At 41.9% G+C, this 14,919-nt stretch overlaps 1 protein-coding gene across 1 annotated transcript in view; it reads left to right on the top strand.

Moving 5' to 3' along the window:
* The window catches only part of PFKL (phosphofructokinase, liver type), a 46,803-nt gene that overhangs the window by 15,962 nt on the left and 15,922 nt on the right, over positions 1-14,919 (top strand). The window contains exons 4-10 of the mRNA XM_060768017.2: positions 2,210-2,399; positions 5,562-5,727; positions 7,549-7,593; positions 7,805-7,913; positions 8,999-9,094; positions 10,160-10,252; positions 13,594-13,719. Of these exons, the coding sequence (XP_060624000.1) occupies positions 2,210-2,399; positions 5,562-5,727; positions 7,549-7,593; positions 7,805-7,913; positions 8,999-9,094; positions 10,160-10,252; positions 13,594-13,719 (825 nt within the window). The remainder of the gene's footprint in view (positions 1-2,209; positions 2,400-5,561; positions 5,728-7,548; positions 7,594-7,804; positions 7,914-8,998; positions 9,095-10,159; positions 10,253-13,593; positions 13,720-14,919) is intronic.

Raw genomic sequence — 14,919 nt, 5'->3', positions numbered from 1 at the left:
CACCAGATGTTTACCATTTAAACTGGAAGCAGCTGCTCTAGGTGTTTTGATCAGTTTTGGCACACACGATTAAGTTGGACTGCAGCTCATCTAATCTCTCACCTTTGGTTATGCGAGCCATGATTGATGGAAATTTCAGTCCAACATTCTGCAATTTGCCCACCCTGAAGCTAAGCAAACCGAATGCTATTTGTGGTGACCTGTGAACCAGAAGCATGGACTTAACTGTTTCCTGACACCTAAATCAGGATTCCAATTCAAGCTAGCGTTCCCAGTTTACTTGTCACAACAGACAAAACTCAAATGGAAGACCTAGTTTTGCTAGAAGGATGATGAAAGTAGGAGTGACTGAGTAGCATGCACAAGCACTCTAATGAATTTTGATATTATGAAGTGTGAACTTGCTGTAGTGTCATCTGTGAAGGACACATACCTAAATCACATTGTTGTACTACAATTAGGAATGAGGATCAGATTTCTACTTGCCTCAGAAAAGTCCTATTTTATACACACGTATGTCTTATCTGATAGAATGTGTGTGTGTTTTGTGCTTTCCTATTTGTTTCCAAATACTAATGTCTTATGAGAATAACCCTTTTAATTTAAAAGATATATATGACCAACTTTATATTGCAAGGAAACCCTGAATATCCATTGCTTTTTGCACTGTGTACTACGGGAGGACAATATAAAATTCTTCAGCATATTGGGATGATATAGCCTTGCATAATACAAGAGATCTGAGTGTGACTAAGAACAAGTTGAAAGAACACCAACAATTTCTGAACTTTCATTATATTGTTTTTCCATTTCTTTGAAAATTATTTCAACATGATGAAGTGTTCATGCAGCAGCCTGGATTCTTGGCATTTGCTGTAGCCTGGGCTCAGTTCTGCTCTGTTCATGTGGATATAAGCACTCAGTTTGGGACAGTCCTATGGTTAACATACCATTGAGTTGCCATTCTTTTGTAATGCATCTTACTAACAGGGACTGATCTACAATCAGCCCTACTTAGCCTGTTTACAAGAGCATTTGTTTCTCCCCTTCGTAGAGTCTTCCCTAATTTGACTGGTGTGTCTCCTTTCCTCTCAGGTAACAGTCTGGTGTTGCATGCCTCTGCAGGATTGCCCCCTCTTGTCTCTGACTCTTTCATTTCTGTCTGCTACTGTTGATACAGCTGCTATTTCTGATGGACATTTCTGATGGCTTCAGCAAGGCTGGCATGTTGGATGTGGCACCTTAGTCACACAAGCTATCCTAAACTCTTATGCTGAAAGAGGAGGACAAAGATGGCAGCTTTGCTAGTTTCCTAGGTGCTGTTGTACCTCTCTCAACTAGCTGTGAGAGGTACCAGGCTGAAGCTCACAACACTTACAGCATGTTCTCTCTGCTCAGGCCTTCTTAGCATTTGTTGTATAGAATCACAAGAAATGCCTTTAGGGTCACCCAAAATGGGAAATATTTTTTTGTTTTCTGTGGCAAAGCAAGGAGGGCATTGGGAAAGATTGCTTCCCATCATAGCAGTGTTCAACAGGCTATGTGAGGCACTGGGCAACAGAATCAGACAAGAAGCCATTCTCCATACAGAGCATCAAGAAATGGGTGTGACCTCTGAGTTCATAGAAAGATGACTCTTGGAATGACTTAGGTCTTACTGGACTGAACTGTGAAAGGATAGCATTGTCCTGGAGTCCTTGACTACATTGCTTTCAAAAAAAGTAGATCTTATCAGACACTGTTTGATGGTACATATCACGTTAGCAATAGTAATTAAAAAGCAGTATAAATTCCAGTGAAGACCACACATCTAGTATCATGATTTGATAGAGGAAATGATACCATCCTTAATATCAGTTCTACAGCATACTGCTATAACAGCATTCTCATGTCCTGGAGTGTTTGCACTGATTTTCATGCCTTACAACAGTGGTATTCCATGGATGCAACAAGATAAAAGCAAGAATTCAGCACTGTTTTTCAGAGTCTGCATGGCATGTGTCTTCTATATATATAGAATATGTCAACCCAGATTTCCTTGAATCTGGAGCTACAGAGCCATGCAGCATCCTCATTAGAAAGCTATCATAATCAGTTGCCATTTGGAAGCACAGGGTTTTAAAGACTGTTCTTGAGCTCTGAGCTTATCTGGGATTCTGCTGGTTTTTTATTTTTAGTCTGAATTTTTATTTGGCTTCTTTATGTGTAGGGTGGCACCATTATTGGCAGTGCTCGCTGCAAAGCTTTCACCACTCGGGAGGGCCGGCTCCAGGCAGCCTACAACCTGGTACAGCATGGCATCACCAACCTGTGTGTCATTGGAGGGGATGGGAGCCTGACAGGTGCAAATATCTTCCGCACAGAGTGGGGTGGGCTTCTGGAGGAACTGGTCAGTGAAGGTATGTATGAACCTTGTCATCATTCCCTGATACCAGTGTGCTAATGTCTCCTTTGGAAAGTTCCCTGTGCCAAGTTGGCTCATTGTCACACAGCCAGTATAGTAAACTGAAATGGTGACATCAGATTGACACCAAAATAAGGTCTCTTAAGACTAGGACGGGAATTGCCCACTGACCATGAGGCTTTCAGAAGTACCAAAAACAAATGAAAGTCCCAACAAATGTACACAAAAGCCTTGCCTCAGTTCTGTCCAGTTGAAGACAGAATGCTGAGTGTCAGTTGGAAAAAAAAATGAAGAAACCATTTTGACACAATTTCATATGTATTTCCCCCATTTTATTAAAGCTACTATCCACATCGCCTCCCTGCCAGTTTTAGCTTCTGCAAAAGTTATTAAGAAGTATGAATCCTATTAATTTCTTACCATCAGGTTCACATTTCTTGCTCTTTCATGGCATAGTATGGATCACGAAAATGAAGCTCACATGAACAGCAATAAAAGAATAGAAAGAAACCTTCCATTTCATAGAAACATACTCGGTCGAACTGAATCCAGTTGTGTTTGGAAAGTTTCTAGATCAAGTGAAATCAATGCTAAGTTGACACGACTATATTCTCTATCTTGTTCTGTTTTTCCTTTATTTGAATGTAAGAAATCAAACTGCAACCAGGCTAGACACAGTGATAATGAACAGCAAGGTTTACAATTTTTTAAATTAAAATTGCTAATCAAATTGAAGATACAATAAGGCTACAACCCCATGTACAGTATCTGATTTATAAAGGTACTAGCTGTGCCCTGCCACGCGTTGCTGTGGCCTTTAGTAAGAGTTTTGAAGTCTCTGCCTGGCCTCTCTTCCTTCCTTCCCTCGCTCTCTTTCCCTCTCTCTCTCTCACACACTCCTTCCTTTCCCCTCTTTCTCTCTTTCCCCCTTTCTCTCTCTCACACTCCTTCCTTTCCCCTCTTTCTCTCTCTCTCTCCCTCTTTCTCTCTCTCTCACTCCTTCCTTTCCCCTCTTTCTCTCTCTTTCCCTCTTTCTCTCTCTCTCACTCCTTCCTTTCCCCTCTTTCTCTCTCTCTTTCCCTCTTTCTCTCTCACACTCCTTCCTTTCCCCTCTTTCTCTCTCTCTTTCCCTCTTTCTCTCTCTCACACTCCTTCCTTTCCCCTCTTTCTCTCTCTCTTTCCCTCTTTCTCTCTCTCTTTCCCTCTTTCTCTCTCTCTCACACTCCTTCCTTTCCCCTCTTTCTCTCTCTCTTTCCCTCTTTCTCTCTCTCTCACACTCCTTCCTTTCCCCTCTTTCCCTCTCTCTTTCTGTCTCTGGCATCCCTCCTTCCTCCCCCTTCTTTATGCTTGTGTGTAAACTTGAGTATTTTGGCCATAGTTGGCCATAGGGGTTCAGTGTGGCATGTTTGCCCTAATTCTGTCATTGGTGGGGTTCACGATGCTCTTTGAGTGTTGGTGAACTGTGAATTCCAGTGACTACAACTCCCAAATGTCAAGGTCTATTTTCCCCAAACTTCATCTGTGTTCATATTTGGGCGTATTGAATGCTTATGCTAAGTTTGGTCCGGATCCATCATTGTTTGAGTCCACAGTGCTGTCTGGATGTAGGTGAACTACAACTCCCAAACTCAAGGTCAATGCCCTCCAATCTTTTCCACTGCTTTCTGTTGGTCATGGGAGTTCTGTGTGCCAAGTTTGGTTCATTTCCATCATTGGTGGAGTCCAGAATGCTCTTTGATTGTAGGTGAACTGTAAATCCCAGGAACTACATCTCGCAAATGACAAAATCATAATTTTTTGAGTGATGGTCACTCCTTCTGTTGTGAGACGTTGTGTTGTGTTGTGGAGCCTCCCCTTCCTCTCCCCCCCCCCCCGCCTTTCCCTTCCCTTCCCTTCCCTTCCCAGCACTCGCCTCTTTTGCTGTTCTTCCGTCGTCCCTCCCTCTGGCCGGAGTCGTCCAAAAAGGCAAGAAGGAAGCGGGCGGCAGGGGCGTGGCTTAGGCAACAGAGGCTTTGTGCGGGGCCTAGCTTTGCACGAAGCCTCTCTCGCCTAGAGGGGAGGGGAGGAAGAAGGAGGGGGAGGAGGTGAGATTGGGGAAGAAGAAGGAGGAGGTAAGAAGGAGAAGGGAGGGGTGGTGAGTTAGCGGCGTGTGTGTTTGTGTGGAAGGCAGGGGGGTTTGTTACCGGCGTTTGGTTGTGTTGCGGAGAAGGGAGGGGGTGTGCGTTAGCGGCGTGTGTGTTTGTGTGTTGCAGGGAAGGGAGGGGTGGTGAGTTAGCAGCATGTGTGATTGTGTGGAAGGCAGGGGGGTTTGTTACCGGCGTTTGGTTGTGTTGCGGGGAAGGGATGGTGTGTGTGTTAGCGGCGTGTGTGTTTGTGTGTTGCAGGGAAGGCAGGGGGGTTTGTTACCGCCGTTTGGTTGTGTTGCGGGGAAGGGAGGGGGTGTGTGTTAGGGGCGTGTGTGTTTGTGTGTTGCAGGGAAGGGAGGGGTGGTGAGTTAGCGGCGTGTGTGTTTGTGTAGAAGGCAGGGGGGTTTGTTACCGGCGTTTGGTTGTGTTGCGGGGAAGGGAGGAGGTGTGCGTTAGCGGCGTGTGTGTTTGTGTGTTGCGGGGAAGGGAGGTGTGGTGAGTTAGCGGGGGGAGGGGTTGTTACCGGCGTTTGGTTGTGTTGCGGGGAAGGGAGGGGGCGTGTTTTACCAGAGCTGCGTTGGAGGAGGGAAGGAGTGTTTCAGGGCCGGAAGGGGTGGGAGGAAGTTGCGATGCGTGTGTGTGTGTTTGTGGCGGCGACGTGTTCGTGCTGGGCGAGGGAGGGAGGGAAGTGCCGTTCGGCCGTTCGGCCATGTGTGCGCGCGCGCTGGGGACTTTGCGGCAGTGCGCATGCTCAGTTGTTTTGCCACTTTGTGAGTGTGTTGTTGTGTTGTTTGTAATTGTGAGTGGATTAGTTTGTACCGAGTGGGTTGTCCTAGGGCCATGGCAATTTTGGTGCAGTTTCGTTGGGGGGGTTTAGAGTTTACCTGTCCGGTTGAACCAACCTAACAGATTTATATATATAGATTTTATGTGAACTCCCCTGTCCATTGTTCTTGATCTTGAAACTTCTTTAGAAATAAGTGCATTTACCAGAATAAAAGAGCTTTGCTAATTTTCTCTTTCCTTCTAAGGGAAGATCACGGAGGAGGTGTCTCAAACATACAGTCATTTAAACATTGTGGGCTTGGTTGGTTCCATCGACAATGACTTCTGTGGCACAGATATGACTATTGGCACTGACTCTGCCTTGCACCGTATCATGGAGGTGATCGATGCAATCACCACTACCGCCCAGAGGTGAACATATTAATTCTCTGGTCTTCTCTTTCTTTTCTTCATTTTCACAAGAATGCACTATGTCTAGCACTAGCATGATCTGCAATTATTTCCTGCACAGCAACATTTTTGTAGGTGTGGGTAGGTTCAATGGAACTGCTTTCTATTACCTGGGGGGGGGGGGGGGTAAATTGGAGAGCCATTTGTGTACGAATTCTCCATTTTGAGGCTGTCCCTTGCCTTCCAGCCTGTTGTTTGGGCCATAAGTAGGCATTTTTTTCTGCTCACCTTTGGACGGAAAAAAGTAGGAAGCTGCAACTTACAGGTACTTGGCCTGGGAAATGGAATGGGTGTGGTTCCCAAGTCCTGTGTGGACGTCCATCCCAGTATTAGAAGTTTTCCTTATACGGATCTAATATTTTTCACAATTTGTTAGCAACTACAAAAGCAGCTAATATCATAAATGTTTAGACATTGTGCTAATCTTTACTCACTATGGATTATACTTCAAAAATTATGACCCCCCCCCCCCCCCCCCCCCAAGAACTGTGTCTTTTGGAAAATGGCATTCATTACCATTTAGGAAAACATTTAGGAATCTTTTGGAAAGGCATGACCGTGTTAGAGATCATAAACTTTTGTAAAGTATGATCTTCTTGAGAAGAGTTAAAAACTTGCTTGAGTCAACCTTCTCTTTTTGGTAAATATCCACTAGCATTCATGCAAGGCAATTAAGTTTCTCAGCTGTTAGACTGATATACGTAGATATCTCTTTAAACTGTTAGGAACAAAGATAATGCCAATGCACAGAAATCAACAGCAGAGCTTCTACTCTCCCATAAAATATATTGCTTTCAAATCATGCGCTCAAGAGATAAAAATAAATAGTCTTTGTTAAAAGTAACATAGTTGGTTTACTCACAAACTTCATGTCTTCAGCATACAGGTACTTTGCTTATCAATCCCGTTACAGGTAGGATTTGAAGTAGTTTCTCTGTGCAGGTTAACACAAGGCATCTTTCTTATGATCTTAACAGTCCAAAGTATCTTTCTGTTCTAAGAGTTTAATGGAGTCATTTCTCTAAAGCATTCTGTTTCGACTGACTTCGGCAAAGCATACTGTTTCTAAAATGGAGTCTGAGCCCTGAATAGTCCTCGATCCGATCACATGGTCTGCAGTCCCTCCCACAACATAAAGTTAAGGAAAACTGCATACCAGTACACACATATACAATACAGTAGGCAATCTGAATTATAAACAAATTAATTACTAGTGGAGGTTTGAAGAAGGTTGCTATTTCCAACAGTATCACTTTAGAGCAAATGTGAGCTTGTCACAGAAATTCTCCTTTCCCTAGAACAGTGTTTCTCAACCTGTGGGTCCCCAGATGTTTTGGTCTTCAGCTTCCAGAAATCCTAACAGCTGGTAAATTGGCTGGGATTTCTGGGAGTTGTAGGCCAAAACACCTGGGGACCCACAGGTTGAGAACCACTGCCCTAGGAGGAGAAAATAGGCTGCTAAATGTGACATCATGGCTAAATGTGCACCTCCAAATCTGGAAACATCTTTCTTCTTTCTGATGTTTTCAGAAGTCTGCACAAGATTTGGCAGATCTATTCATATTTCTTTCCGTTCAGGAGATTTTGCCAGAATATGCTTTTTAAAATATACTCACAAGCAGCATGCTGATGAACACTTTTGTGGGCTGCTACTCCCAGCCTTTAATGCTATCTGCTACTCAGCAAATTTTTGTGTGTCCATTGCAATAACAGAAGATATAATTTATGCGTGGATTGAAGAATAATCTAGATAAGCCCTTGCTCTCTCATTTTGCTTTGCAGTCATCAAAGGACGTTTGTTCTGGAAGTGATGGGCAGGCACTGTGGGTAAGAGAAAAATTCTGTTGTTAAATTCAGAGATTTGGGATGCTTTTTTCAATTATGGGAATAAACCTAGGATGTGTGCAGGTATAAACCGCCATCCACTTCATCCCCGAATATCAAGAGTGCCCTGAATTGACCCTGGAAGCCAATTCTTCCATCTTGATTGATACCTAGTGTTACCATGCACCAAATTCACTCTTTTCTTTCTCTATAGATACCTTGCATTAGTTTCAGCTTTGGCCTCTGGTGCTGACTGGCTTTTCATCCCTGAGTCACCACCTGAAGATGGTTGGGAGGATTTTATGTGTGAAAGACTAGGAGAGGTGAGTGGTAGTGGTGGTGGTAGCAGCAAAATAGTTATCAGAAATAGGGCTTTTGGTTTTACTCACTTGTGCAATGAGATGTCTAGGCAAGAACTCCTTTATCATAGTTCATGAACTGCATTTATTTCAGAGATCTGAACAAAAACTTGTATCTGTTGAGGTAGGATGCACCAACTCAGTTTTCCACATAGAGCTATAAGGCAAATGTGTTCTTGAAAACCTTATTTTTAAACTGCTGAAAGAAATATGGGGTATAAATAAGTTATTTTGTGTATTTATTTACAAAAATGATTTACAGTTTATTTTATTTATTAATACATCAAATAAATTGTAAATCATTTTTGTATATCTTTTAACCTAGCCAGCAGGAATGACTAAGGAAGCTCTGTCAGCATTGAAGATTAGAGATGTAAAGTGTGCAGGACCACTTGGCTGTGTTCAAGTGTATTTTAGTTCACCCTGTCTTTGACATGTAGGAAGTACTTTAAGATCTGCTGGGAAGGTCCTGCTCTTGGTCCCACCCCCTTCACAAGCATAATTGGGGGGGGGGGGAACGAGAGACAGGGCCTTCTCAGTGGGTGGCCCCTCAGCTGTGGCATTCACTCTCCAGTAACATCAGACTAGCCCCATCCCGCCTATTTTTTAGAAAAACACTAAAGACCTGGCTCTGTACACAGGTATTCGGAGAGTAGGATAACACGGAATGAGACCTCAACAGTTTGAATAATGACTATGAGTAAATCTATAAGCGTAGAAATCAAAACTCGGCACTTTGTTTTTAATCTGTTTAATGTTTTTATGCACTTAATTGTTTTTATATTTTAACTGTTTTATAGTTTGATATGGCTTGTTTTATTGTTTGTGTCTATGTCGCGGAATTGAATTTTTGCCTGAGTTTGTATGCCACTTTGAGTCCCCTAAGGGGTGGGAAAAGCAGGGTAGAAATGAAGTGAAATAAATAAATAAAGCACAAGCTTCTCAGTGAAAAAATGAAAATGTTAAGGGCATCTGAATGTTCCAGACAGTATAGTATATTGCCTTTGCCTAATTTCCAGTCATTATGTTCTGCATTTTTATTTGGATAGACACGAAGCAGAGGATCCCGGCTGAATATTATCATCATTGCTGAAGGTGCCATTGACCGGAATGGGAAAGCCATCACTTCTAACTATGTGAAGGATGTGAGTGGCAATTTTTAATGAATTAGAAATAGAACGGTAAAAATGCAGCGGGCCCACTGTATTCATAGACTATGTATCCACGGATTTAATCAACTGGGGATCCAGAATAATAATAATAATAATAATAATAATAATAATAATAATAATAATATACAGAGGCATGGTGATTGGGGGTGATGGTGGGTGCTCCTACTTGTTTGTTTATTGGTAAGGGCACTTGTGCTACCAGTTGCTGTGTCCTGTGAAAGCTCTTTGTTTCCCTGTGATTGGCAGTGGTGATTTGCAGTTTCTTCAGGGAGGTAGTGATAGGTCTCACTTGTGAACAACCAGCCAACAGTGCCAAGCCTTAACTTTCTATCTCACATAAAGCATATGAAGAGGAGGAGGGGAACAAAGGAGTGGGACGAGAAGGTGGATTTGGTCTTAGAAATGTTGATGAAAAGGAGTCAAAGGCCAGTTGCCATGTTCCTGAAGAAGTTGATTTCCACTGCCAATCATTGAGTGGCAAGCAGCTTCTGCCTGGCAAACAGACAAGTAGAAATGCCCATTTCCAATCCCTGGCAACCCAGGCTTCTGCTGACTTTATGTCCCCATAAAAGAGTTGAGCATCCATGATTTTTGGTATCTGCATCGGGTCCTGGAACCAGTTCCCTACAGATACTAAGGACCCACGGTATTCATAGGCAGGCATTTTCATGTTCTGAAAATATACCCAGTACAAAGATACCCTGTGTACTTTCCATATATCCATTTTTTCATTTTGATTTCTCAAACATCTCTAGGCTTTGAATCAATCCAGAAAAAATCAATTAAGGTACTTTCAGCTGTAACACAGTTATATGCCCAGATCGAATTGCTATTCCCAGATAGAACAGGATTGATACATTTAATAAGCAGGTACATAGAACCTATTGATTTAATCTGCTACTCTAATTGGGGCAAGCATTCAGATTTAGGTCATAGTAAACATTTCTGATCTCTCTGTCTGCCATTGGAAAAGGAATATGATGGTAACTTGTGGATAAATATAAAAACTATCTCCTTTCTGTTTCTTTTCCTTTCCAGCTGGTTGTGAAGCGCCTTGGATTTGACACCCGTGTGACTGTGCTTGGCCATGTGCAGCGTGGGGGGACCCCTTCAGCATTTGACCGCGTCTTGGTAAATAGTTCCAGTAGTATTATCTCCTTATGTTTTGCCTGCATTTGTTCCAAATATCCTCAGAGGTTTGTTCAGAGGTCTGTAGGAAATGAGGCAAGTGGAATGTGTGTGTGTGTCTGTGTCTGTGTATCCTATCTATCTATCTATCTATCTATCTATCTATGGAATGTCGGGGTGGGAGAAAGAACCCTTATCTGTTTGAAGAAAGTGTGAAAGTGTTGCAATTAGCATTGAGTAACCTTGCAGCTGCAAAGTCAATCAGTGAGTATTTGCATAGAGGTAACCTTTGTTTGGGAGGTGTTAACTGGTGCTTGATAGTTTGCTGTCTGGAATCCCCCTGTTTCTGAGTTGTGTTCTTTATTTACTCTCTTGATTCTGGTGGTTTTTTTTAATTGTTGTAACCAGATTTTGTTCATTTTCATGGTCTCCTCCTTTCTGTTGAAATTGTCCACATAGTTGTGGATTTCAGTGTCTTCTCTGTGTAGTCTGACATGATGGTTGTCAGAGTGGTCCAGCATTTTTGTGTTCTCAAATAATATTCTGTTCATTAAGTGCTCTGCTATAGCTGACCTTTCTGGTTGAATTAAGTCTGCAGTGCCTTTCATGATCTTTGATTTATGTTTGGGTGCTCTGTTTGGTGGTCCCAATGTAGATTTGTCCACAGCTTCATGGGATATGGTTGACTCCTGCAGTGGTTAGAGGATCCCTCTTATCCTTGGCTGAGCTCAGCATTTGTTGAATTTTCTTAATTGTTTGCAGATTGTGTTTCTTCATCAGCTTCCCTATGTGGTCAGTGGTTCTCCTAATGTATGGTAAGAATGCTTTTCCTCTGGGTGGTCTTTACTCTTGCGGCTTGTTCTTGGTCTTGCAGCTCTTCTGATGTCTGTGGTTGGAGTATCCATTGGCCTGTAGGGCCCAGTTTAGGTGGTTCGGTTCACCTTGGTGGAGGTGGGGTTCTCAGATCTTGATTTCACAGTCTACCAGGGCTTTAATTGTGCTTCTTTTTTGACCTGGGTGATGGTTAGTTTTTATGTAAGTATCTATGAGTGTGCATAGCTTTTCTGTAAAGTGTGTGTAACTCTTCTGTGTGTAATAGAGACAGCCTTGGAGAACATAAATTGTAATCCCATGTTCTGCAGACTGGTGCTCTCTATGTGTGTTGGACTCTAAACCTCACCATCCTTAACCAGTGTGGTCAATTGATGTGATGGCTGGAGAAGATGGAAGTTATAGATAGTCAGTTAATGGAGACTATCCTAATCCATTGCAAATGATACTCATCAGTGAACCTATTGATGTCCCAGGTTCTCTAGCATTTTTCACTTCCCACTTTTCACTATTTGTTGTAGATATTGGCCAGCTTGCAAAGAATCATTTTGTTCAACTTTCTTAGCAGCAAACAGGTTCTAAGCAAAGCTCTTTTCAAGTATCTGATTACCGAGAGGATTTGAAACATCTTATTTCCTCTCTTGATTTCTCTGTCGTGTTTTCTCTCTCCCTCATCTTGGGTTGAGATTGGGATAAGAAGAGGAGACTTTCCATGAGTCTCTTCATTTTTAGCTTAGTCTCTTTTTTGTGTTTTCCCCACATTCTTCATTGTGTGCTCCCTCCCAAGGGAAAACAAAAAATATCCTGTGAGGGACTCCAGTTTTAAAAGGGAGGTGTGGATGAATGGAAAATTACTGGGTTTTTTTGTTTTTGTTTGATTGTTTGTTTGTTTGTTTTGCATTCATTTATCAGACAATGAGTGCTGCTTATGACCCATTGCCTTCATGTTTTCTCTTTCCAAAAATATAGGAATATATTGCTTTCAAAGATAATATTTTGACCGTTTTTCAACCTAGTGTGTCAAAAGCTAATCTTGCAGACTTAGTCAGTGTTCCTGGATGGGAGGGGTCCTTTTCCAGTTTTTGGTGTAAACTGACAAATTCCCTCCTTGGCACCTTTACAAACTGGTCCTGCTTGTGTCACAGAGGATGTATAGTTCCAAAAGTAGACTGCTCCACCCTGGCACAACCAAAAATAAGAACACACAGTTATACTTTCCCTTTCTTGGTTAAGCAAACAGTGCCACTAAGCTTTTTCAAGCTTTATTTTTGTAACACTTTAAACAATATCTGTGTGCCTGGCAGCGAAAACAGTGTGCTAATGAGAGAGGAAATTGTTTGGAAAAATAGCTGATGTGAGTAGGTATCAGATAATAATGTAGAGCGAATATTGAGAAAAGGGAAGCTGTGTGCTTAATCAATTGCATTCTTACTTATGTATGAATGCATGGAAGATAACATGTTTTCCTGCAGGTTTACTTTGACCTCTGCCTCTTCCCTCCATCCCAATTCTTCAAGGCAATTTTTTCTCAATTAGGCCTTTTTATGAAGTCTTGTTTCTTAGCAATTTCCCTTTGCAGCATTGGAAATAGTTCTGTAGTGGAGAGTAGTTTCTGTAGGTTGCTCCTAAGGGAGTGTAGTAAAGACCACAAATTTCTTCTAGAGTTGTGATCTACCCAGCTTTTGGTCTTGATAGTTTCCAGACCTCTGTTTGAAAGACTGAAAGATTTGTGTGTGTGAGAGAGAGAGAGAGAAGCTACTTGAGAAACTGCAAGGACGTTACCCAAGGAACGCCTGGGTATTTTCCAATCCTGTGGGAGGCTTCTCTCATGTTCCTCATAGGAAGCTGGAGGTGACAGACAGGAGCTCACGCCATCTTGTGGATTCGAACCGCTGACTTACAGGTCAGCAGTTCATCCAGCACAGGGGTTTAACCCATTGCACCACCATGGCTCCTGACTGAAGGATTACTTCCAGTGTTTAGTGAAATAAAGTTTGTTAACACCTTAACAGGTTTCTATGCTACATTATTGCAGGGATAAACTATTTACAGCTTAATGTGCAAGTTATTTGAAACTTTCCAATGTGTTATACAGGCAGTCTTTAAGTTACGAACAATATAGGTAGGTTTGTTCTTAACTTGAATTTGTATGTAAGTTGAAACAGGTATGTTTTTAAAGTGTAACTCCATTTTCTGTCCGTGTGATAATTAGATTTTGAAAAAATTGGTTTGCTGTGGAAACAAAGATTGGTGAGAAAGCTTCCGTGGAGACTCATTTCCCCCATAATAACTCTTCCAGACGTGAATTTCCCTTCATGAGGGTAGATTTCTCTCACTTCCTGTTGTCTCACACCAATTTTTAACTATGACTTGTTTGTAAGTCTGATGTTTGTAACTTGGGGTCTGTCTATATGTTGCCCTTTTCTCCAACTCAGTCATGTAGGTCTCCCCACTTGTTAAATGCCCATGGCAAGGCAGTTCCCTTACAAGAAATAACCTTATTTGTCTCCCAGAGCAGCAAAATGGGCATGGAAGCTGTGATGGCTTTACTGGAAGCAACACCAGACACTCCAGCCTGTGTGGTGAGCCTCTCTGGAAACCAGTCTGTGCGCCTGCCTCTGATGGAGTGTGTGCAAGTAGTGAGTATATTGCAAGGCTCATAGTAACCAAATGTGTAGAGGAAGAGGAGCTGTGGCTTTATTTTTATCCAAGATTTAAGGCCCCTATTTTTTGTATGAGTGGGAAAACTGGCAGTTTACATGTATAGAAAATAAATAACCAGCTATATCCTAGTTGGTGAATAGCATTGCAGTGCTCCAGGATCACTCTGATCACTGGAGGTCCTGGTAGATTCCAAGTTGAAAGAGCTTATGACCATCTTTGTCTGACTTTCTTGGACATGGATAACCTATTTGCTGCAGTTCGCGTGCTATCAATTTCTGACTTGGAGTTCTGTGATATGCTCTAGATGAGATTATTTGGAAGCTACAGCTAGTGCAATAGGGAGCAACTGGTTTGGTATGACACAATCATACAACACTAATTTTAAGAGTTGCCCTGGCACCCATTGTCCTACTGAATTTAAGACACTGTCCCTGATTTTTAAAGCTTTTAACAACCTACCACCTAGAAATTTGAGTTAGATACTTGAGGAAGCTCCATCAGAAAGAGCAATGTGCTGTGTGAAAATGTGGAATGCCCTCCAATTGAAAGTTTAATTGATACCAACATACTTCATTCCAGTGAGAAGTTAAAACATGGCTCTGTATTAAAACCTTTGAGGGTGGAGTCTTATGACTGCTTGAATCTGTACATGTATAAGTAAGTCAATAAATAAATAAAATTAATTAACATACCCTTTACCATGTCTTGGGGAAAAAACACTCTTAAGAGCTTTACATTACAAATGTAAGAAATCAAAATAGATATTAAAAAGAATGAATCTTTAAAAGTTACATTGGATGATGGAAGAATGCTTCCCAAACAATGCCAAAACCACGCAGGTCTGCTCATTTGCACTTTTTTTACCGTATGTTTTATTGAGCTGAAGAGTTTCAAATTTTTAAGCATAAAACAGCAGTCAAGCCTTCTCTGAGTGATTCCTTTCCAAGAAAAGCAGTGAGCTATCTATTGTGAAGCTCGATATGCATGAAAATGAAAGGTTGTGTCAGTTGCATTATTCCACCCCAGGAAGAATTATTCCCTTTCTGAAAACACAGCAAGAGCAATGCTGGATCAAGCCAAATAAATATCTCGAGGTGGACAATAAACAGCTTTCCAGATGTTGTTGGACTGCCATTTCCATCTTCCTTCATCATTGACATTTTTAGCTAGGATTC

The sequence above is a fragment of the Anolis sagrei genome, chromosome 3, assembly GCF_037176765.1.
Source record: "Anolis sagrei isolate rAnoSag1 chromosome 3, rAnoSag1.mat, whole genome shotgun sequence".
NCBI classification, from domain to species: Eukaryota; Metazoa; Chordata; class Lepidosauria; order Squamata; family Dactyloidae; genus Anolis; species Anolis sagrei.
This window is presented reverse-complemented; position numbering and strand designations above follow the sequence as displayed.